At 39.1% G+C, this 22,608-nt stretch overlaps 1 protein-coding gene across 7 annotated transcripts in view; it reads right to left on the bottom strand.

Moving 5' to 3' along the window:
* MAP3K7 (mitogen-activated protein kinase kinase kinase 7) overlaps window positions 1-21,631 on the bottom strand; it is a 47,865-nt gene extending 26,234 nt beyond the window's left edge. For 2 of the 7 annotated variants that reach the window (XM_061460287.1, XM_061460288.1), the window contains exons 1-7: window positions 21,354-21,626; window positions 10,519-10,629; window positions 8,834-8,899; window positions 7,882-7,927; window positions 7,115-7,253; window positions 5,667-5,791; window positions 2,562-2,690 (exon numbers count right to left, since the gene is read on the bottom strand). In XM_061460287.1, the coding sequence (XP_061316271.1) occupies window positions 2,562-2,690; window positions 5,667-5,791; window positions 7,115-7,253; window positions 7,882-7,927; window positions 8,834-8,899; window positions 10,519-10,629; window positions 21,354-21,443 (706 nt within the window). In that variant the 5' untranslated portion in view covers window positions 21,444-21,626. Of the gene's footprint in view, window positions 1-2,561; window positions 2,691-5,666; window positions 5,792-7,114; window positions 7,274-7,881; window positions 7,928-8,833; window positions 8,900-10,513; window positions 10,630-21,353 lie in introns of those variants that run through there. The other 5 variants (XM_061460285.1, XM_061460286.1, XM_061460292.1 and 2 more) reach the window with 4 other exon arrangements.
* Window positions 21,632-22,608: the final 977 nt, after the last annotated feature.

The raw sequence follows: 22,608 nt of genomic DNA, 5'->3' as shown, positions 1-22,608 counted from the left end.
TCATGACCTGACAAAATACAACATATTACCATGGCTAATGAATAAGTTATCATTTTCTAAAGAATAAAGCTTTAGACCAAACTAGGAATCAAGTAGCAACTTCTTTCCTAATGCCCTACAGGAAAAAAAAAAAAAAAAAAAAAGAAGGTGTGTATTTTTAAGGGCTGATTTTGTTCTTAAGAACTTCCTGAAAAATTATTAAGCACTGAAGTACCAATTTCAGGTGACTTTTTCACAGCCTATACACATTTTTGGTTTTGTTATACAATGCTTAATGTAAAATACTATTCAGCTGTGTTTTGGTTCAAGTTTCTACTCTTTTTACTATTTCAACAATGAGTACAATTGCAATGAGTAGATACCCAGTTGTGTTCAATACATGAGTTATAGTGACATTTTGCATAGAAAGCAGCGAGTATTTAAAAGTGTATTAACCACAACAAGTAATACAGAAAGAAAAAAAAAAAGTTGTGGGAGGGGTAAAAAAAGAGAGAGAAGTTTTTAAAACAAAAATACAGACAGACAGGTGATTTGTCTTCCCCTAAAGGATACTCCCACACCTTACCAAAGCTTTCCAGTTTATGACTACTAACTACATTTATGCTTCCTTGCACAGGTAATGCTTTTATGCAATGCGCTCATCAGTCTTAAACTCAATGACTCAGTAAAATGGAGAATCGGTTTCTTCGTTCAGAAGTGCCATTTGCAAACATCTATCTTTGTTTATTATTACAACTGTAATGCTCATCCAACCTATCACTGTCTGCCTAAACTCGTGTGATCCCTTACCAACCTGACCTTTATTTCCTGTAACTCCGCTAAAGTGATAACCAACAGTGGCGGACATATTGGATGTGTCTGGTTATGATGACTGCAGCTGACTCAAAGTGGATTCAGGGAAGACTGGTAACACCACAAGAGCCAAGGGCTAATTTAAGCAATGCACCCACCAACCACAGTGTTCGTCAAGGTGCAACTGAAGTTCCAAGTCTGGAAGAAACCAACATCTGTAGTCAGTATGCAAATATCACTATGAGTCAACTATCTTACTCCATAAGTAGTGGACAGTCCATGGCTCACTGAGCTCTCTTGCATGGCAGAGGGCTGTGTGCCAGGATCTCCCCTTGAGTAGGGATGTCTCTCAAGGTTACTCCTTGAGGTTGAGAGAATCCTTATGTCAGATACTTGAAGAGATGAATTGGGAATAAGTGTGTTGAAACTTTTTAAATCTTAGCTAAGCAATATAAAGGATTGATTGTGCACATATAATCTTTTAGACATAAACCATTGACCAAGTCTGGATTCAGCCACACCTAAACTCCCCTCTGAGAAGCAGTTTAGAACACAAAGAGGTCCTTTCTGAACCTCATGACTCAATGGAATGTCTCCTTGACAATTCTGTCTGACCCTGTCCCTCTATGCGGTAAGTAATCGAGTGTACTTTGCAAATGAATCTTGTTAAACCACTGCTGTATTTAATAGCAAACTTTGTTAAATAAACTGGTTATATCAATAAACACAATGCTATTTTTCTCTTACATGTGAAGTGCATCATTACATCTGCAACAACTGCTCCTTTCTCTTTTTCATCAAACAGGATGCATGTGCTCACATTATGCTTTTATCCTTTAGTACTGAAGCAATGACACTTAGGCAGAGTGCAGGCCTTCACTACTTATTTGTTCATTACATCTTCCAAACAAGTCTGTGCTTTCTTTGATGTTGATTTCACAAATGGCAGAAACTCTTTGCAGACATTCACTGAACTACACTATCATTACTTTTCTGAAAACTGCTTTGCCATGGTACCTAAAGCCACACTATTAAGAAAGTTACACCAATAGCATGAAGATAACTATGGCCTATTATTCTGACCCAGGTTGTATCACTGCTTTCTTTTGTCCATTTTAGTCCAACAATTGTCTCCTGTTTATATTCTAAGCTTCTGAGAATGTGTTCTGTATAGTACCTAGCACAGTAGAGTCCTACTCCATGATTGCAGGTACCTAGATAAAAACCTAAAACAATTCAAACAGCAGGACAAAGATAAAAGCAGATGAAAAACAAAGTAACATTTTCAGTGCCTAGTGGCCCTGCAGGAGTTTGACGTTTTCTAGCATTTCTAAAGACAGGTCAAGTTACTTAAACTCCCACATTTACTGCAGATGCCCAATTAGAAAAACAAAAGGAAAAAAAGACAAGACAACTTGGCTACTAAAATATTCACCCAGACAGGGGAGTTGTGGGGGTATTTTTTAGCATATGATTCAGATCACTTTTAAAATGCAGCATCATAAAAAAAAACAAACAACATGGCTTGTTTTGCTTGTTTGGTCATACACTAGTTACAGGAGCAGGAAACGCAAGCATTGTAGCAGGCAAATAACATAAACCCCACACTGACACAAAAATGGTGGTATCTAACCATTAAGTCATTATCAGAAAAATGCATATTTTAAGCATAAAATACCTAGTAATTTAAAGCTAGACAGTTAAGAGTGTTTAGCAAATGTATGGGTCAAATACACAGGTTCAAATGCAATTAAGTATTTTCAACTCACCATTGTGAACTGCCCACATTATGCGGAAAGCTGGACCACCAATCTCATCAAAAGGTTTCCTACGGGTTATTACCTCCCAGAGAATAATACCCCAACTGAAAACGTCACATTTTTCACTGTAATTGCTACCTGGAAGAAAGCCATTGATATAATTTGTCTTTTTTATATAACACATTAAAAAGAAGAACAGTTTGAGCTGATAAATAGCTCTGTATATGCTTCCTTTCACTTGTCATTTGTTTTGCTGAGAAAAAAAAAAGTTTTTTAAAGACGGCTGATTCATGCTAACTTAAATCTGAAATCATTTAACCACAGGATCATTAAGAATGCTTATCTCTGGAAACTTGGAAATCAATCCTCTTCACTTGGAGTCATCCTGACATGATAAAATGTGTCAGTTTTCTTATAACATTTATTAAGTTTCAAAGTTCTCTTCAAAGATAATTGACTATGCTTGCTTCCTCTAAATATTCTTCAACTCACTTCTTCCATGTTAGTTGCAATATCCAGCCAATAACATCTCTGTCATATCCACTGCTCTTTATTACAAGTCTTTAGCAGAACTAGTAAGTTAACATATGTACAAACTGGCAGACTCCTCAATTCCTCATCATCTTATTTCCTTCCTGTTTATTACTCTTACTCTTTTTGTCATGTCATTACTAAAAGTTCTTCAAGAAAAAGTACAATATTTCTAAGACTCCCACTGAAAATGCAGAAGACATGTAGGTATATAGAATAATGAATAAAAATGTTCAGACACTGCAAAGCAAGAATGTATGCTCTGTAACCATAACTTATGCACATACTAAAAAGAAACGTGAATGACATGATAATAAATGTGTGAATGATAACAGATGTGTGCATGTGATAGAGATCTGTTCATCTGTCTTCAGAGGAGGATCAAATTGGCATCAAGTGGCCAGGAGATTTTTTTGTTAATACATAATCAGAAAGCATAAAGACAATTTAATAAATAGCAGAATTAAAGAAGCCTAATTTCATGTGGACATGCACCATACAACATTCAGTTGCAAAAGCCTGCACTCTACCTGTAAGCCATCTTCCTCTGCCTCCATACCTCTGACAAACTGTGCAAAGAAAGCAGCATGTTCTCAGGCCAGTTCTTGCAGACCAGCCAGTTTGCAAAGGCAGATAGAAAAGATGGGCTGCAGCATAAATCACAAATTCTAAGGCACTAACGTCTACTTCTCCCAGCTAGTGTTTTTACAAAATCGTTTAAGAACTTGGCATCTCCAAAACTCCTTACACCTTTATCAAACTAGATAAACATGTGAAATGCTATTCTCCTATTTAAACAATGAAATTTATTTTGCTGATGAGAAGCCTTGAATTAATTCTGAAAACTGAGTCCAAAGGAAGTGAAGGAGTATTCTGTATTGTTTCATTATGTAACAGACCATGGTAGGATAGACACAATGACACAGCCAATCCTCAATTTATCTTATTATCCCAAAGTAATTTTTAAATATTTTTTTCTAAACAGAATACCCAGATTGGACACTTGCTCTCTTTCACTTTATCCCAATCTAAATATTATTTTAATGTAGATAGTTTGATCTGCACAAGTCTTTAGGTGCCCTAATATTTAATATGGGGGGGGGGGGGGAGGTGGTGGTGATTGGGCCTCGAGGGGTAGGTGGAGGGGAACAAATCTTAATATTAGGGCAACGACTTCAATGAACCCTTTACCACCTACAAATGATACTTGTTGTGCCTTTATTGTTCTTACCTAAAAATGTCAGTACTAGAACAGTACTGAAACATTACCATTTATTCCATTGTTGAATTCTGATGCAGTAGCACAAGCAAACAAATTTTAACAATTTTGATATTTGGCGTGATTACTGTAGTAGTTTAATGACTGCTTCAAGAGTAATTTGATATGCTACCTCACAGAAGCTACTAGATTCCCTTCTTTCTTGTTCTTGTGTAAAGATTTGTGTCACTATCAGTAAAAACTTTCAGATAAAAGTACATAAAACCAGCTGTAAACTGAAGGCTTTTGCTCTGTCCAACAATAAATTTGCAATACAAGAATTCATTGTTCTGCCTTACTGAATACAAAAAGTGGTGTTCCGGAGAAAACACCTCCTACAACTGTGTATGGACATACATAACTCGCTGCTCCTCTCCAGAATAAGGACAGTAAAAGAGGCCACTTAGATCCAGAATCTGGGAAACCATTTCTGCGCAGAGGCACTTGCCAAATATTATATCAAAGCCAGGATACCTGCTTCCTAAAGCAGGAAGATGACTTCTCCAGGCCACTCTGCTAATTGCAGTGGTAATTTAAGGTACTGACTGGCTAAAAGGTGTTTAATTTGCAATCTAATATTGACTAGATTTTTTTCTCTGATAATCATGCAGCAATTACACCTATTAATTATGAAGTGTCATCAGCCTTCCCCAGCTACACTCCAAAAAATAACTTATTTTCCCACTTAACTAAATTAACTGTTAACATCAAGTTCCTCAGTATGCAGGAAAAAGGAAGCACATCAAATCTCTAGATTACACCAAAAGAAGATGAAGATGGAGTTACAAGAAAGTAGAAGACTGAAAATGAAGTCAATTATGTTCAATTCAGAGACACTAACAGGAAAATTCTAATGATAAAAGCTGATCAGAATAGGGAGTTAAGGTAATGACAGTATATTTAAAATGTCAGAGTTTGTGCTATTTCTGAGATTCTTAAGTAATTTCAATCATGGGGAAATGGCCCTCTGGCTATGTTTTACTTACTTATAAAACAAGAGCAGCTGTCTAAAGGTGTTCCTTATGTAAATCTCAGCAATAACACAAATAAAAGTTCCACATGTTATTGTAATTAACTAATACTAACATGATAAGAGTCAATTCAGTGCTGCTCTTCTAAACTCTGCATCATGATTTGGCAATACACAATCATACTGATTTGTAAATAAGTTCTGCCAAGACTCTTTCAGCTGTTACCTCAAACTTTAATATAAACTGACAGAAAGAATAGAAGATTACATGATGAATTTATTTTCTGCACCAAATTAATTTACAGTTGCATTCCTAGAAAGGATACCTAATATTGACACTGTGGATTATTGTTACCTTCAAAAACTTCAGGTGCCATCCAAGCAGCACTTCCCTTATTGTTGGTCATGTGTGTTTGAATATCACAGGCTGTACCAAAGTCACAGATTTTTAGAACTGTCCCCCCAGCTACCAAGAGCAAACTGTCAAAGAAAAATAATAAATAAAAATTTTTAATCATAGCATTAAATAATCTGGTAGTAAACCAAATTTCTTTACCCCAACGATTATATTCTAATACAACTGAATATCTATGGCTTTGCTTTTCAGTGCTTAGCTTCACAATTTGAGAAATAAGTAGGGTCACTTGTGCCTAATATGAACAGATTTTTAAAATAATCAAATATGTTGTAATTTATTAATATTTCTACATGCTAGATTTTTCAATAAGTATCTTTAGACACAATAAATCACTAAGCATAAATTGACAAAATTAGTCTTTCTGATGCCAGAGGTTGCAAAACGACAAGAGCTGTTAACAATTTTACCAAAAGAAGTGCAATCAAGGCTCTCATTAACATCAGTTAACGTAGCTATTTATTTAAATGAAAGCACTTGAAGTTACATATTAACAGCTCTCTAAATCAAAACTGGGAATACAAGAAAGAATTAAAGGGTGGCTTCACATTGTAATTTTAACTGGTAATATCTGCAGGCTACCACCAAATGGGAATGACCCTGCTGATCCCCAAATCTGTTTCCGCCTAATCAGTGGAGCCAGATCTGAAGCTGTAAAATCAATCAGATCAACAAACTGCCTGGGCACAAAACTATTTATTTTTCGTTTGGTAGAAAATGATGGGAGATTCTGGCAGGGGTAGTGGAACAGGCTGACAGAGAGGACTGAAAAAGATGTCATGTGGGGAAACAACTCTAATATATCCAATTAAATATAATGTCAAAACCAAGAAACCAAACAACTGCCCCCACCTAACATTGAACACCACAGCCACTGTAAATTTTGGGCATTTCAAATGCCTCTGATTAGAAGCCCTACCCCTACCAAAATCTTCTTCCATGATGCAGGGCAGAAGCAGGATGTTTTTCCTGCTTAACAGAAAATAACAGTACAGTTCATTTCCTGTAGTGTGCACCATCACTCTGTAACTGAAGTTTCAAATGCACAGTTTTCATTTAGAATACAGAATCATAGAATGGTTACGGTTGGAAAAGACCTTAAGATTAACTAGTTCTAATCCCCCTGCCATGGGCAGGAATACCTCCCACTAGCCCAGGTTGCTCCAAAGCCCCTGGAGCCTTGGAGGCCTTGAACACTGCCAGGTATGGGACATCTACCACTTCTCTGAGCAACATGTTGATGAGTGCCTCATCACTCCCATATACATATAGTACATCCAAAAAAGAGAGTATCAACTGAAGGTATTTCTTTCAAATGCAATGAAATTATTCTAAATTATCTTAAATTCCAATTGTAAGAAAATATGAAATATGAGACATAAACCTACTTTGGTGGTTTCAGGTCTCTGTGAATTAGAGCCTTTGGTTTCATACTGTGGAGATAAGCCACTCCTTGGGAACACTGTAAACACCAACTCATGGCATGTGCAGCAGTATAATGAGGCAGAGGTTCAGCACCATGCAGCACTGCAAAACAAAGGCACAAACTAAAAAGAACTTTATTGCATATTACAACAGATACAATGGAGTTAACAACATACCAGTCAGAAAGTTCTACAGGATCTAAGTAATTATGAATGTCTCAATACTGAAGCTGAAAATATCCTTCTGCAGACTGTTGAAATACTATATCAAAAATATTTTCCATTTTTTAGTATGTTATTCATATTATTTATGTTAAAATTCAGTATGAAAGGAGTTGCTTGTTCTCAGCTATCCCTGGTAAAGTCAGTATTAAGCAAATGCTCAGGGCTTTACAAATTAAGGAGGAATCTTTCAGATGTTCCACTGGAAAACCTTAAATGAGTTGCATAAAATATAACAAACTAGTATCAAGAAACAAATCAGTGGACTCCAATCTCCTTAAAATTATTTTAAGAATTTTAAAGAACCGCAGAATGGTTCGGGTTGGAAGGGACCTCTGGAGGTAAACCAAGCAGGATCAAGCAGGCCACCTACAGCTGGTTGCCCAGGACTGTGTCCAGGTGGCATTTGAGTATTTCCAAGGATGGAGACATATGTATGAAGTAACATATATTTTAGATCATGCTTGCCCTAATACTAGCAGAAGTCACTACGTTGAAGCGATACTCACCATTGTATAGAGAGCCTCCTTCAGCATACTCCATAACAAGACACACCTTGGAGAGGGGAACAAAAAAACCAGGAATGTTTTAAATGTAGGGGCAGAAAACAGCTTTTGCAAACTGAAAGGAAAAGTTCTTTAGGGGGAACTGCAAAATCTCTGTATCTAAGCTAATGGAAAATTTATCTATGCGATAAAGAGTCAGTTTGAATGGTACATATTTACACATAAGAAACAGAAATCAGTTTTATACTTAGTACCCACTGTAAGTTAAGAAAGAATGACCTCCCTCTCCTCAGGCTTGAAAAGCAAATGCTGCCTTCAAATGGCAATTCATTAGCCTATACTTTAGTGGCTTACAATAGACTTTAAACACTATGTCAAAAGAATACCACCAGTACTAATTAAAAAGGGATGCAGCATTACTTTAACCAATTAAATCACCCATACTAGAATAGCTACGGATACATCTGGCCTGTCACATCCTTGCTTTTCTGCTTTGAGAATTTGTGGGACTGCTTGCAGCTGTGACAGAAAGAAAGCAAATCCTGAAAATTATATATGTAAGAATAGGAACAAGTACAAGCTATGAATCATGTGTTGCTAATGTATTTTCATATTGCTGATTTGCAATTAATAAGACTGCAGATATGAATGACACTACGTATTTAATACATCAGATGCCATTCTGACAAACTGAAGTAAAATTGGTACTTAAAAATAGCTGTGGGGTTTTCTTGAAAGAATTTACTTCTTATAGCAGGGGAAAGAAAAAATAAAACCCTGAAAATATCAACCAATCTACGTATCTGGATATTTCCTTCTGATGGCTAAAACATACTATATATATATATATATACACAATATACAGTTTTTTGTATATAAAATACACATCTTGTACAGTGGTGCTTGCATATGTTGAACTAGTCACCTTTGCCATACTGACAAAGATATAACTTACTGGGTTTAGACAGGCTCCATATAACTTGACAATATTGGGATGGTTTACTCGTGACAGTTGTCGAAGCTGCAATACAAATCACACTTCATTTCAAACTATGGAAAAAAATAAGCCTAATGCTTTATTTTCATATTTGTAATTCAAACATCACAACAGCAATTACAGTTTTATACATATGCATAACCCTAGATGGTGATTTTAGGTATTACTATTTGCATTTTAATTTGTGTAATTAGGGTTGTGTCTAACTGGAACTGTATTTGAAAAGAAATTCTGAAGAAATTAAATTTAAAGAAAGTATTTTTTTCATGGTGTAGTAAAATCACTCAAGTCATAAGCACTGTGCAACTATGACCTCTACGAGTTCTGTGCTCTTCCTGGAGCCTCCAATTTTGGAATCCTGACTGCCTGACTACATAAAAAATCTGAATCATATTGTCCTAATTCACAATATAGAATACTGTTCTAGAAAAAAAAAAAACAAACCCAAAAAACCCCACACCAAACAAACCACCCCACCAAACCCAAACCCCTGGAAAATAAGCCAGACAATTTGTTACTAATGTGACATAGTTCCAAGAACCTACTACTGCTTGTACTAATTGACAATCTGACTATTTTCCACTGAATTTTTCTTTACCAGTAGGTAATAGACAGGAAAAAAAAAAAAATCAGAAGGAATTTTTTTCCCCCCTTTATACAGACTTCTGAGGTAGCTTATGCTGTTTGTTGTCTAGGGAGATAATGCTATTTTTTTCTGTATACTTCATAAGTTCTAAAAAATGGAATGGAGTATTTCAACTGATGCTTGCCCTGTGTACAGGATCCTGAATGCCAGTAACTACTGAAGCATTTCTGGGATTACCTTCTCAGATCTCTAACAAAAATGGTAATAGACTGATTAGATCTACTCAGTATCAAATTAGACTCAGATTAGTAACATTAAAAACTTTCCATGGTAATGAACAACATATAAATATTTACACAAAGGCTTATTACAAATATGCTTCCTTTAACCCTTCAGTGCGTCACACTCTTACTTCCAAAATTGAGATTTTTTTAAAACGTATTTTGTATATATTGAACATCCTAGACCCTCGCTGACTAAATACCAAGCAGTATATCATAATATATCTCATTTAAATTACATGTCTAACTTTTGATTTCAGAAAACGTTGCATATCTTGGAAAGTTTATCAGTATATCTGAACTACTCAAGTTCTTTCTGAAGAAGTAGACATTGAATTAAAAAAGTGATTGCCCTTAAGTGAGTTACATGCATTCATGAACTTGCACGTAAGTAAAAAGAATTATTAGAATTGTTGACAAAACAAAGAAACAGCTTTAGGTATGGCCTGGAAGTGTTAACCACTGAGATTTTGGTGAGTATTTCAGCTGCACCCTGAATTGGAACATAACTTAGGAACCAGTGTTTCCCCAGCAGTGTGCACTCCTCTCTCCTCTCTTGCTTTCCAGTTTTTATGGGAAGCAAACTAAAGCAGCTGCAATGTGCTCCGACAGCTGTCCTGTTCTGTAAGACAAGGGGTTCAGGCTTCTACTGGGTACCACAGGCTGCGTTTATCTTGTAATACAGACAAGATAAATGTCTGTAGGTGGGTGTGCTGAATGCTCCCATGAATTTAAGAAAATACCAAACCTTGTATTTTCCAGCAAACTTACTGTACCTCTACAATGAAGGCTTTTCTTTCAGATTCACTTTCTATTTGCTTAATGGCTACATCTTTAGCTCGCCATTTTGCCTTGCAGACCACACCAAAGGCTCCTCTTCCAACAACCTAGAACAAAACATGAAACACTTGAGTTATAACTCGAAATGGTTTCATTAGCTACACAGGACTTCAGGGACGGAAAAGAATTTAACTTGGAAACAGCACTTAGGTAAGCTTCCTCCAGAGATCATTTATAGAAGAATTGGAAAACACACAAATATTTTATTAACATGCAGTAAGAGAATGTCAGCAAAGGATGACCTTAATTATTTCAAACAAAATTTGCTCAGGAGAAAATTAGGGGAATGATGGCAAATTTAGTTTTATAGATTTGACCAGTGAAATTACATCTATCTACTGTATTTTTTATTCTTGCTAATAATAGGAATTCAAACAATTGCACAGGACTCTGATACAGTCATGATGAGGTGCTCAATGTGATCAGTTATTCTTATAGGCTTACTAGTGAATTCACTCCTTACCAGGATGGCTTCTTAAAAGAAAAGTGATTTGCAGGCAATCAGTGAATGACCACACATTCCCAATGCTAAAACAATGCCAACTGCCTGCTGTCTGAATGCTTATCCTTTGAGGGAATAACATTTAATATTTTATTTTTAATGTCACCCAATATAGTAATAATCTGGAACATAAATTAACAGTGCTGATCCAGAGAAAGCAACTCAGTAGCTAGGAATGTACAAGCACCAGACTGTACTTGTCAAAGCTCCATGTCAAAGCAAACTGACTATCATTTATGTAAACCATGCTTGGGTTAGGTTCCCACTACATGCTTTCCTAATGAATGAATAAATAAATAAATAGCGAAGCTGATTTCCCTTGAGAATGGGATGGAAAAGTCTGCAGGTGCATAGTTCAAGACCTGCTAAACTTTCACGACGAATATGAGAAAGCCTGCAGTCAAGGGCCAAATTTGAAGACAGGTAAAAAGAAAAACTGAAAAAATAATCAAGAATTTGCATTCAGAAAGATTATAAAAGGCGAAGTATGCTCAGTATTTCTGAAGGGTTACATACAGATAGGAGAGACAATGCCCAGCAATGGCGATCAGCAGCATTTTCCCCTTCTGGTTTCCTTACTACACACAAATAACAATTTTTCTCTTCTACATTACAGCATGCACTTAGCCTTCCAGGAGTTCTTGGCTTCTCACCTTTACTCTCCACAACAGGGGTTCACAGACTGAGTCTACCACAAGATATATGCAGCAGCTCCACAGAACATGTTCCATTCTGCCTAATGTAAAAAGATACCTGAGTGTAACCTGCCCCCCATCTACAGTAGAGGGCCTTGACTCTTCACTTGTATAACACACACCAACTATTTTCTTGCAGTCCACAACTGAGGCTGGAAACACCAAGCCATACGAATGATAGTCAAGCAGCCTACAAAAATAGTACATATAAACAAATTGGAAACAATGAGTCACTGGAAGACCTAAAAGTCCCAAGTACAAATAGTCTCCCTTGGTATTTCCTCTTCTCTCTCAGACCACAGTTTGAATAAAATTGCCCAGTTTCTTGGGTTTCACAACCCCCGTGCCCCCAGCACAAAAACTGCTCATTACAACCCCTCTATCCACCTCACACAGAAAATGACCAGACCTACAGTTCAAGAAAAATTTCATCATTCTGTGTCTGTGCCGTAAGTCTGCATTTCACAGCAGTGCGATATACTGACCACATGGAAATTATCCACCATGCAAGCACACGTAACTCAGATGGCATTCTGCTCACACCTAGGAAGTACTAAGACTAGACAGTTAACATGAGAAGGATGCCACAGAGGAAGGATGCCACTTTGTCGGTGGGACAAAGTGCACTGGCAGCAGCAATTCAGTTCCAAGACAGCTGCTCCCCTACAATACAAAGGAAACCAAACTGACCAAGTAACTGAAAAACTCTCCCCTCCACTTTGGGAAAAGGAGGTGTGCATATAATGATTTCTCCTAGCTAGGTACAATTGGCCTTATGGTACAAGGCTGAGTGAGACTCCTGTTAAAGATTCAATTTCTTAATGTACCTTTTCTTGTACTCTTTCATGGGTTTTGACTACAGCCCAGTTACATTTAATCCAGTGACACTGGTCTGGTAAATCAGGGGTCACAAGTTCTCCTATGAAGATAGGCTGAAAGCTGGGGTTCTTCATCCTGGAGAAGAGGAAGCTATGGGGAGACCTTATAGCAGCCTTCCAGTGCCTAAAGGGGGCCTACAAGAAATCTGGAGACAGACTTTTTACAAGGGGATGGGACAAGGGGTAACAGCTTTAAAATGACAGAGGGGGGATCTACATTAGATATTAGGAAGAAATTCTTAACTATGAGCATGGTGAGGCACTGGAATAGGTTGCTCAGAGAAGTGGTGGATGCCCCATCCCTGGAAGTATTCAAGAACAGGTTATATGGGCCTTTGAGCAACTTGATCTAGCAGGATGTGTCCATGGGGTTGGAACTAGATGAGCTTTGAGGTCCCTTCCAACCCAAACTGTTCTATGATTCTATACTCAAATTCAAAATTCAGCCCATAAGCCAATATAATTACATTCGGTTCCCCTTAAGATGTATCCGTATTTGCAAGTTTAATACCAAGAAATGGTACATGTATTTCCAGTTCATATACTAGAGGAAATGTTATTTTCCAATTTTGATTCATTTTTAAATAACATTTCTATTCAATAAAGAAACTAAGATATACGAGTATACCTCCCAATGTAATGTTTTATATTGTGCCATGAATGTCACAATACTTGGGCTCTAGTCGAAAAGTATAATAAATTGAAACAATCAGATGTACTTTATGAAGTCCTGCCGATGACTGAAAATAAAACCAATAATAATAAAAAAATAACAAACACAACAACAACAATAATAATATTATCTATGTCAGGCATCAAGAGGAAGAGCTTACCAGGCAATCTAAATCTTAATTACGTAATAGAAAGTTGCAAGAGACCATCAGATATATAAACTTTATAGTTGGCAAAAAGAGCTTGATAAATGACTATGCAGTCAAGGTATCATAACAATTTATCAGTGACTTGGTGCCTGCTTAGGCAGAGGATTGAACTTGAGAAGAGGACACGAATGCACTGAATATTTACCTAGGATACAGGGAAAACAGAAGAGCTGTTGAGTAAAGCAGCTCAGCTCTTGGACAGCATACGAAAGGAACAACCGTCAAAAGCAATGACGGATCCAATCCAAACGTGGAGTTTACCATGTGTGAAAGCCCAATCTGTTTTTCCTACTTAATCTGGAAAAAGTACCTTATTCATCATAAAAACATACCTTATAATTGACAGAATACAGCTTATGGTGGATGTCATACTTTCTTCCTTTTAAGTTTTCACTAAACCAACTCCTTGAAAATTAAAAATCTTAGAATCTGTCAGAACAATTTAAACACTATGTACACTTCAACACCATGCACTGGAACTAAGTAACTTAATAGCACAGGAGGGAGGCACTGCCTGAACTTTAGTTTCTTCAAGCTCATTCCTTCTTGTCCCCTGCTGTTGGTGCCACACCATATGTTTGGGCACTAGTGCATATTCTGAATTATATGAAGCACAGTTAATGGAATTATTGACACAACAAATCAATAAACAGCAGTTGATCTGTAGCACTGTGTATGTTTGGAAAATGATCTAAAAATAGACACAATGTTTTGGTAAACGATTTTGGCCCTCTAAATATCTTCTAGGAGAAAAAAGAATAATACAGGGCAGATGACACGGTTAGAAATAGAACACCAGTGCTTCTACATTTCCACAGAACAGAATTAAGTTACTACTTACCACTCGGTTAGCACACGAAACAGATACATTTTAAACTGGCAAAAATGCTTAAAGAGCTTTGAAGACTGAAAAGCATATACAAATTTATTCTTCTCCCTATAAAACTCATACCAATAAAAAGCTATGTTTTACTGTGCAACAAAGTGACATGGTGAAAGAAAAGCGCATGTTTTCCAGATTATGTATTTAGAGTTTTATTTAAAGAATATGAACCATACAAGAGCCCTGGAACCAACATTACCTCTGCCTCTGTGTACAAATAGTATCAAATGCTGTACATAAACAAAGATACATGATACTGACTTGCAAGTATGAAGACTATACTGACTGGTAAGTATGTTGACTAGGAATGCAGGAAAGACTGCAGGTACATTAAAATCTTAGGATGTATTTTATCCTAAGGGATGTGACCAATAATATCCCCCCCTCCTCCCAACAACAAAACCACATCTGTTTATTCAGATGTACCCTGTTCCCCTACCAAATGTTGAAACTCAGGAAGAATTCGTTTCACCTTTGCATTAAGAGCACAGGTTTAGTATTCACTCAAAAATATGAAGATGCAAAGTTTACATCTCTGTTCATGAAGTTTCCATGTTAGTTAGCTCTGCATGCTGAATACCTAGTACTTTTCTGTTTTAAAAAAACCTTGCTGGATACATAAGACAGCAATAAAATATAATAGCTCCTTAGTTAGCAGATTCTTTGGAGAATTACTACGATAATTTGCAGTACCTACATGCCATATTTGTTTACAATTTTGAGAAGCAAGACAAGCAGAGTTAAAAAAACCCAACATAACACAAACCAAACAAAACCCATGCTTCTCAATAGAAAGCAGTCTCTAAATTATCTTTATTATCAATATCCCTTTGGTATACTTGCAGATGAAAGGTTTAGGCAAACTGAACTTCGTGTAAGTTAAAAAGGTAAATAGATACAAAGTTCTACAATGCTTTGCAAAACCAGAAACATGTTTTTAAATTTAGTTGCTTCTACTCTTTCCATCTACCACAGTTCAAGCAGTACCAATATAGCATACTAATATTTTCAGGTTTTAACACATCTGCCTGTATAACACATGGAAAGGATATAGATAAAAGAAGTGCCAAAAGAAGCCATGAACAACCGTTTACCTAAAAATACATGCCTACATTTTCTACCATTCATTCAACCAGCTTCAAATTCCAACTTTGGTTCCTCTGTGTATGCTATGCTTTATTAAGCAGGTTGAAACAAATCGGCCCCATGCCACAAATGACTGTGGCCAATACCCTGGCAGCACTTTTACGAAGGAGTTCGGGTCTGCCAATTCTTACAGCTATGTTCTTTGACTTGTTAGATTTTTTTTGTACATTTCTAAATGTTGCTTTCCCTTTCTGGGATTCATACAGCAATGAAAAATCCAAACCCCAAAACTGACTGTCATCCCCCCTTAATCCATAAGCAATCCCATTAACTTTAAGTAAACTAAATAACTTAGATTGAGTTTCCAAGTTTCAACTTCAAAGTTATACAAAACACCATAGGAAAAAAACCCCACATTTCTTAATGAAAAAAAAAATGTTATTAAAAAGAAACTTATATTCTCAACAAATATACATAACTTCTGCTTGCCACAAACTAATACAGTTGGTCCATATTTAGGGCATCATCTGTTAGGGTACAGCACTTTACAGTTATTATTTAGCAACTTGGCTATCTGAATGTAGTTCTGTCTTAAGAAATCGCTCTCTCTTCAACTTCTTCAGAACATGTCATAGAGAATCAAAGTACCATCATATATTCCTAAAATTATGGGTGTTTCCAGAAATTTTTCACTTGCTCTAAACACGATCAATCCCCCTTGCACTGATAGCTTAGTCATTCTAAGAAATGTGTGCATCTCAAGCAAAGATAACAATTTATCAAGGTCATACTTCCATTCCAGCTTTTGCGTACTGATAGCCTTTTACACATCTGTCTTTAGTTAAAAACATTAATACAACACTTGCTTTATGTTCTAGTATGAATCCATTTGTTCTGTTACAGCAGCCCAGACAAGAGATTCCAGTTTAAGACACAAAATATTGGGTTATGAGGCACTCAGGGTGAAAGACTCCGATATGAGCTGGTACAGTCTGGAAATACTGGTCTTTGAAAAACAATCATTCTGCAGTCAGTTAGTACAATACTGCTAGAATCCACTGGGTGGGAAAAATAAGGGACACACAGAGTTTGTTCTGTTGTTTTAGTTTTTTCTTAGGAAAAGGCCTTCTACCCCTGTTTCTGATCGCAGTTACACTGTCACTCAGTTGTGATCTTAGATGCTGCATTAGACATAGAACTTCATTTTATAACCTTCTCATAAATAACACGTCTTATTTTCATCACTAGAATAGAAAAGCCTGTGAGGTTTCTTTCACATACATTCTTTATGAGTAAAATACAAGTTTATTATATAGGATGCAGACTGGTTCATTGGATAAATCTGTACATGTAGAAATAAGTGTGAAGTCTTACATTAACAGTTTAACAAGCTTATTAGCCATCTTCTAACACTTAACTGCACACTACATTTCATCCACATGAAATTCGTGTTGTGTAAACCACCAGTATAAATTCACATTCTGGCTGACATTTCAGGTATTTTTCATTGTAGAAGAATGAAGAGAATCTTCCACTGGTATAACTAAACTAAATTTAAATAGTGATTTGAATTAAATCAGAGATGTATTTAGAGTAAAATCACAGAGGATTCTGGAGTACGTTTTCACCATGTACTAGCTTTTTGCCTTCCCTCCTGGATGCCCAACTTTGCAGCTTGAAGGCTTACTTTCTGAAAAAGGCTGAGAAATTGTAGAGGTGACTGACTTCAAACAAATTCCTAACCATCAGCCCTTTCTCTCGAAAACCAAGCCTTTTGTATTTGGTGTCAGATACCCAAGAATATTGTTCAGATCTCAAATCACACCTGTGATTCTCATCTGAACTTCAAGATTGGCATTCTACAACTGGACACAAACCCCCACGACATAAAACCAATGGAGGTGGTAACAACTCCATGCTCAGCAGCAACTTCAGCAAATGCAAATCTGCTTTACTTTGTAATGCAACGGACTTAATTAGTCACTGCATCTCATTAACTTTTTAAAAATTAACTACCATAAAGGGGAGCAAAACCCAGTCGTCTCACTGTATTCCTCATTCTCTTGTCTCTGAACTGCTCTGCTCTGTAATTGCAATGTACACATGCAGATCTCAGCACAGCTAATGAAATTATTGAACTGTTTCTAAAATGCCATAAATTGCATTTCCTTAGTTGCTGGCACCTTAACTAGGGCTTCTAAAATAAATATTTAGAAAGTTTGTCTGCTCATCTTCAAGAAAAAGTTACCCTAACCCCTGCAGAATTAACTAGTGTTGTTCAACTAAGATTGCTGAAATAAATTTCAATGTATACCAGAATACCACACTCTACCAGTAGATCGTTAACTAATTTATGCTTTCAGACTGTTTAAAAGTAACCTGCAATTACATAAATATGGCAGTGGTTTTCAACCTGGTGACATCAAACAGTCATGGGCAGGGCCACAGCATACATGACCAGACATGTATCTTCTGGCCATGCAGTCCAAGGCATACACACATCATGTGATAAAGAAGTCTGTGTTTTGGTCATGTATGGGATTGTTATCAAGTTACATGACCAAGAAAAGGCTGTATGATTTTCAGGAAAAAGTGGCAGGGAGCATGTTGCCAGAACAATCAAAAGCCATAGTCTGTTCATTGCTTAGATGCGCAAGCTCCTCTGGGAAGAAAAGGCAACAGTTTTTAGCCTAGATTTAAATATGAGATTTTAAAATAGGGCTGTCAGACTGTTAACTTGATTTCAGTGATATTAAGTTTTCAGATAAATTCTGCAGTTTTATTTATGAAGTTTCTAATGATTTGTCTATTAATACCTGAAAACTTCAGAGGTGACATTCTAACAGTCAAAAATTTCCACAGTAAAGTAGGGTTTGTTGTTGTTGAACACAAGTTTTATACTGTTTCTCTCCTTCTAGTTTTGAAGATGCTCCCATTGTGTCACACTGATTTTGATTTGACTCCAACTTGTTCATAATAATTATCTCTATATTTTACTTCAACCTAAGCACTTTAAATAATGAAAAGGCAGCTTGAAGTTGGAGACATGCTTGACTGGTAGGAAATAACAATACAGTACAGTTAGTCATGTGCATGGCAGCTAAAATGAAACATGGTATATTCTTGGATTTATCCAACAGAGTTCAACCAAACTTAAATGAAAGCACACTTATAGATCTCACATTTATTAGCAAGTCCTCAGGGCTTGCAACTATTCCAGAACTTCAATATCTATTAATAAACCAGTGGCAGAGTGGGACTGCTATCTGCTGACAAGACAGCCTTGATAATACAACAGCAAAGCTACGATTATACAAGCATTCATTACAGCTCTTAACAGTGTAGGTCTGTTGACAACCCGTTTTGAAACATCTGAATTTTGCCAAGCATATCAAAACCTGACCATTTTGAGTCCTTACAGCCATTTAAAAGTCATTGAAAACTTCCAAGCCTGAAGTGAGAGCACAGAAAACCCTCAGTAACTATGTGTTTTGTTATGACTGTAAAGTTGACTATTTGTGCTGAAATTGCATTATAAGTAAGAGGCCAACACCCACAGTTGAGAAAAGCAAGGCCTAAGTATGGTCTCTAATTCACCTGTTTTATTGTAAAGTAGATCTTATTTCTTCATCTGTGCAATGACTTTTAGACTGCGTTCAGCACTGCGATATCCCCATTGCCTACAAGAATTTCTGGGAGGACAGGTACCCCGAGTATAACTTCAAATGCTACATCAGCTGTCACCAGTTTCTCATGGAGCAAACACTTCATCAGAGCTCCGCTGCTTATATCCCATGAGTTTTGTCATCTCCAACAGAATACTACTTTGAGGATAATGCAACAATCACATTAAATAAAGCACAAATTACTGTTTAGGCATTTTCTCTACATACATTTTTGTGCATACAGCCCTGTCTTTGAGGGTGCTAGACAGGTATGCAGGCCACAGACAAGCTCCAAACACTAAGCCTGAGAATGATAAATTCTAGTTACACCAATTACACACTATACAGCTCCACATTTCCTGCATGTAAAATGGCAATATAATCCTTGCTAAGAGCCTTCCCAAGGGTGTCATGAGGATTAAAGATTTGTATAGCATTTTATTAATTCAAAGTTCTATGCCTAACATGTGCTACTCTGCTCTACGAGCCATCATAGGGCATGTTTTTTTATGACAGATAAATTCACATGAACTTTATTTTCTTCTCTGGGTAAGAAAAGCCATTTCTCTCAAAACATGTGATTTGATCCGTGTCTATTACTAAGTGTTGCAAAACCATCAAATGCAAAAATACCTTCGGTCCCAAACACTGAAATTTTCTCACTTCAGAACAGTTGAATGCACAAAGGGAAGATTAGACTTAGAATCAAATATTGTAATGATTGCCATTTTCACAGAGAGGGGAAAAAGCAATCTTTTGGAAGACACCATCTTCTGAGAACTTTCAGTGTCTGCTGCAGTGAAAAATCAAAGTTTCCACAACGCTACTTGAACACAACAAAGTGCCCTGATGTTCCATGAAAATACTGGGGATTCTATGTTCTGCAAACTCTCCCAGGCCATGTGAGCCCAACACAGTAATGACAAACAGTGTCTAGCAAACCCTTTTAAAAACATGAGACACTGTTTGTTATACCTACAAAACCTAGACCTCAAAACTAAATTCACTTCCACATAAACTTTTTAAGAAAAAGAGGGCAATTAATAATGAGAGAGAATTATGTCAATCTATGAATAAAAGCACAAAGGCAGTTTCAGCAGTCTTGGGTGTCTGTTAGGTCCAACATCTACAAGCTGGCCTCATCAAATTCAGTGTAGATTTTTGATGTCAGCAAAATCAGGATCTGTGTGAAGCAACATCATTCCTGTAGAGAATTTAACAAGGGAGGAAGAAATTCAACAGCAGCAATTATTTTTGTGATTCTGAGAGGTAAACAACATTGTGATATATGCATACCACTGAGCCCTTGTAGTAAAGCATGTAAGCTATCCTACATCACACCCATCCTACTTTCACAGGAAATCCAGACAGATGAGAGGTACATCCAAAATTCTGCACTTCACCAATCTCATTACAGCCTCGAAGAATTTAAAACGGCAACTTTACTACGAAACTTTCCACTTAAGAAATACTTGCTTCTAGCTATGTTATATGACAACTGAATGCCACTTCCTGGGTAACATTCACAAATGAAAAGTTACAGATCCATGACTGCAAATATCACGAGGCTATGTTAAGAAAAAAATAATTAAAAAAAAATCTGTATGTCCTTACATCTAAGAGACCTCTAATTTAACAAATAATTAACACCGGTATGATAATTATATATACAATGGTCCAGTTATGTGGTAGCAGGAGAAAGCAGGGGCATACAGAAATAGAGACCCAGAAGAAGTATTGGAATTAACAATTCTCCCTTAAGTCAGTGTTTGACAACAGCTTTTGCCATCCATACTAAAGTAGGTGGCAAAACAGGAGGAGAAACTTCAAAACTTAAAAGTCCCGAATAAATGTACCCCACTTAAACAACCCCCATAACCCAGCACCAAGGTTAGCAAAAGTAAGCTGGCACCTCGGCTCCCAGACATAACGCCTTTGTTCTCCGATGCCAAGTGCTGTAGCATCCGGAGGAGAAGGGAACCCCCACGCAGGCACACTGAGGGGTGTCCCAGCAGTCTCACACACTCAGGAAGCCTCCGCGGCCCCTTCCGCAGCGGGCGCCGGCCCTGGGGAGGGCCACCCCAGGGGCTGAGAGGGGGAAGCCGTGGCCCCTCCTGCCCACTAAACAGGCCGCGCCCGGGGAGCAGGGGAAGGCGGCCGGGCTGTGTGGTCCTCACTCACCTCTTCCACCTCGATCTCCTTGTAGTCGATTTCTTCGAAGTTGAGGACCGGGGGGGTTTCAATCATTTCAGCGGAGGCGGCAGCGGACATCCCTCCTCTTTCACCTGGGGGAGGAGAGGCCAGGGCCGGCTGCAGGCGGAGGGCTCGGCGCCGGACAGCCGAGGGCCTGGGCCGGGGCTACGCGGGACGCGGAGGCGGCTCCTGCCCTCCGCGCGGGCGCAGGTCAGGGGGGGCTTGGCCGAGGCGCCGCCTAGGCCGCCGCTCGGGGCGAGGCCTCATCCGCGGCGGCCGCGGGCCTCAGTGGCGGCGGGCGGAGGCCCCGCCGGCGGCGGCACCGCTCCGCATCCCGCGCCCTCCCGCACCGCCGCGGAGCGCCGCGCCGGCCGCCCTAGGCCGCGGCCTCTGTGGAACCTGGGAGTCGCCTCGGCCGCGCGTCGACAGCGGGGAGAAAGGGGCGCCCCCGAGGCCGAAGCCGGCCACCTCCGCCAGCCCCGCGGCAGCAGCAGCGGCGGGCAGGGGGGCCACGGCGGGGTGGGAGTACAAGAGCCGCTCAGAGCCGTGCCGCGGCTACCGCCGCCGCCGCTGACATCAGAGCCGCTTCCTGCTACCCCGGCGGGGGAGGGAACACTGAGGAGGGGGCGGGAAAGAGAAGCGCGGCAGCAGAGGCTGCTACTGAGTCAGCCGCGACGGGGACACGGCCGGGCAGGGGCGGACACGCCCCCACCGCGCCCCGCCCCGCCGCCCGCTGCCGCCGGGGGGCGCAGCCGCCTCCCCGGCCGCGTTTCCTGTTTCTGCTCCGGTCGGCTCTCGCTGGCGTGAGGGAGCGGTGGAAGTTGCTGATGGTCGGTGCTTGATGCAGAGGCGGGCAGCGTTGCCCGACACGGAGGCAGGAAGGACGCCGGCGTCTCTTCGCCGGGGCGGGCGGGGGGGGGGGCAAAGGCAGGCAGGCCTCCCCGAGGACGCACGGTGCCCCCACTCCTCAGGGGGCCGGCGGGGCCACGGAGCACCGGCCGGGCCGATCCGCCGCCTCCCCCTGCGAGTTACCGGCGTGCGGGTGTGGGGTCGCACGCCTCAGTCCTGAATGTTCCGTTCTGTAATGCGTATTAAATGTGTTTCTCCAGGGGAAAAGTATACGTATGGAGGACACGCGTCTGGGAAAAAGGTTTCTCTGAAGGCAGAAGTGCAGCCGTGTGTGGCCTGCTCTTGTGCGGCTCTTTGTCGGGTGAGGTGTGTGTAGGAGGGTGGTCGGGAAGCT

This window comes from Pezoporus flaviventris, unplaced genomic scaffold, assembly GCF_033815535.1.
Source record: "Pezoporus flaviventris isolate CSIRO_AGI_PZ_B2104156 unplaced genomic scaffold, CSIRO_AGI_Pfla_v1 ptg000031l, whole genome shotgun sequence".
NCBI classification, from domain to species: domain Eukaryota; kingdom Metazoa; phylum Chordata; class Aves; order Psittaciformes; family Psittacidae; genus Pezoporus; species Pezoporus flaviventris.
This window is presented reverse-complemented; position numbering and strand designations above follow the sequence as displayed.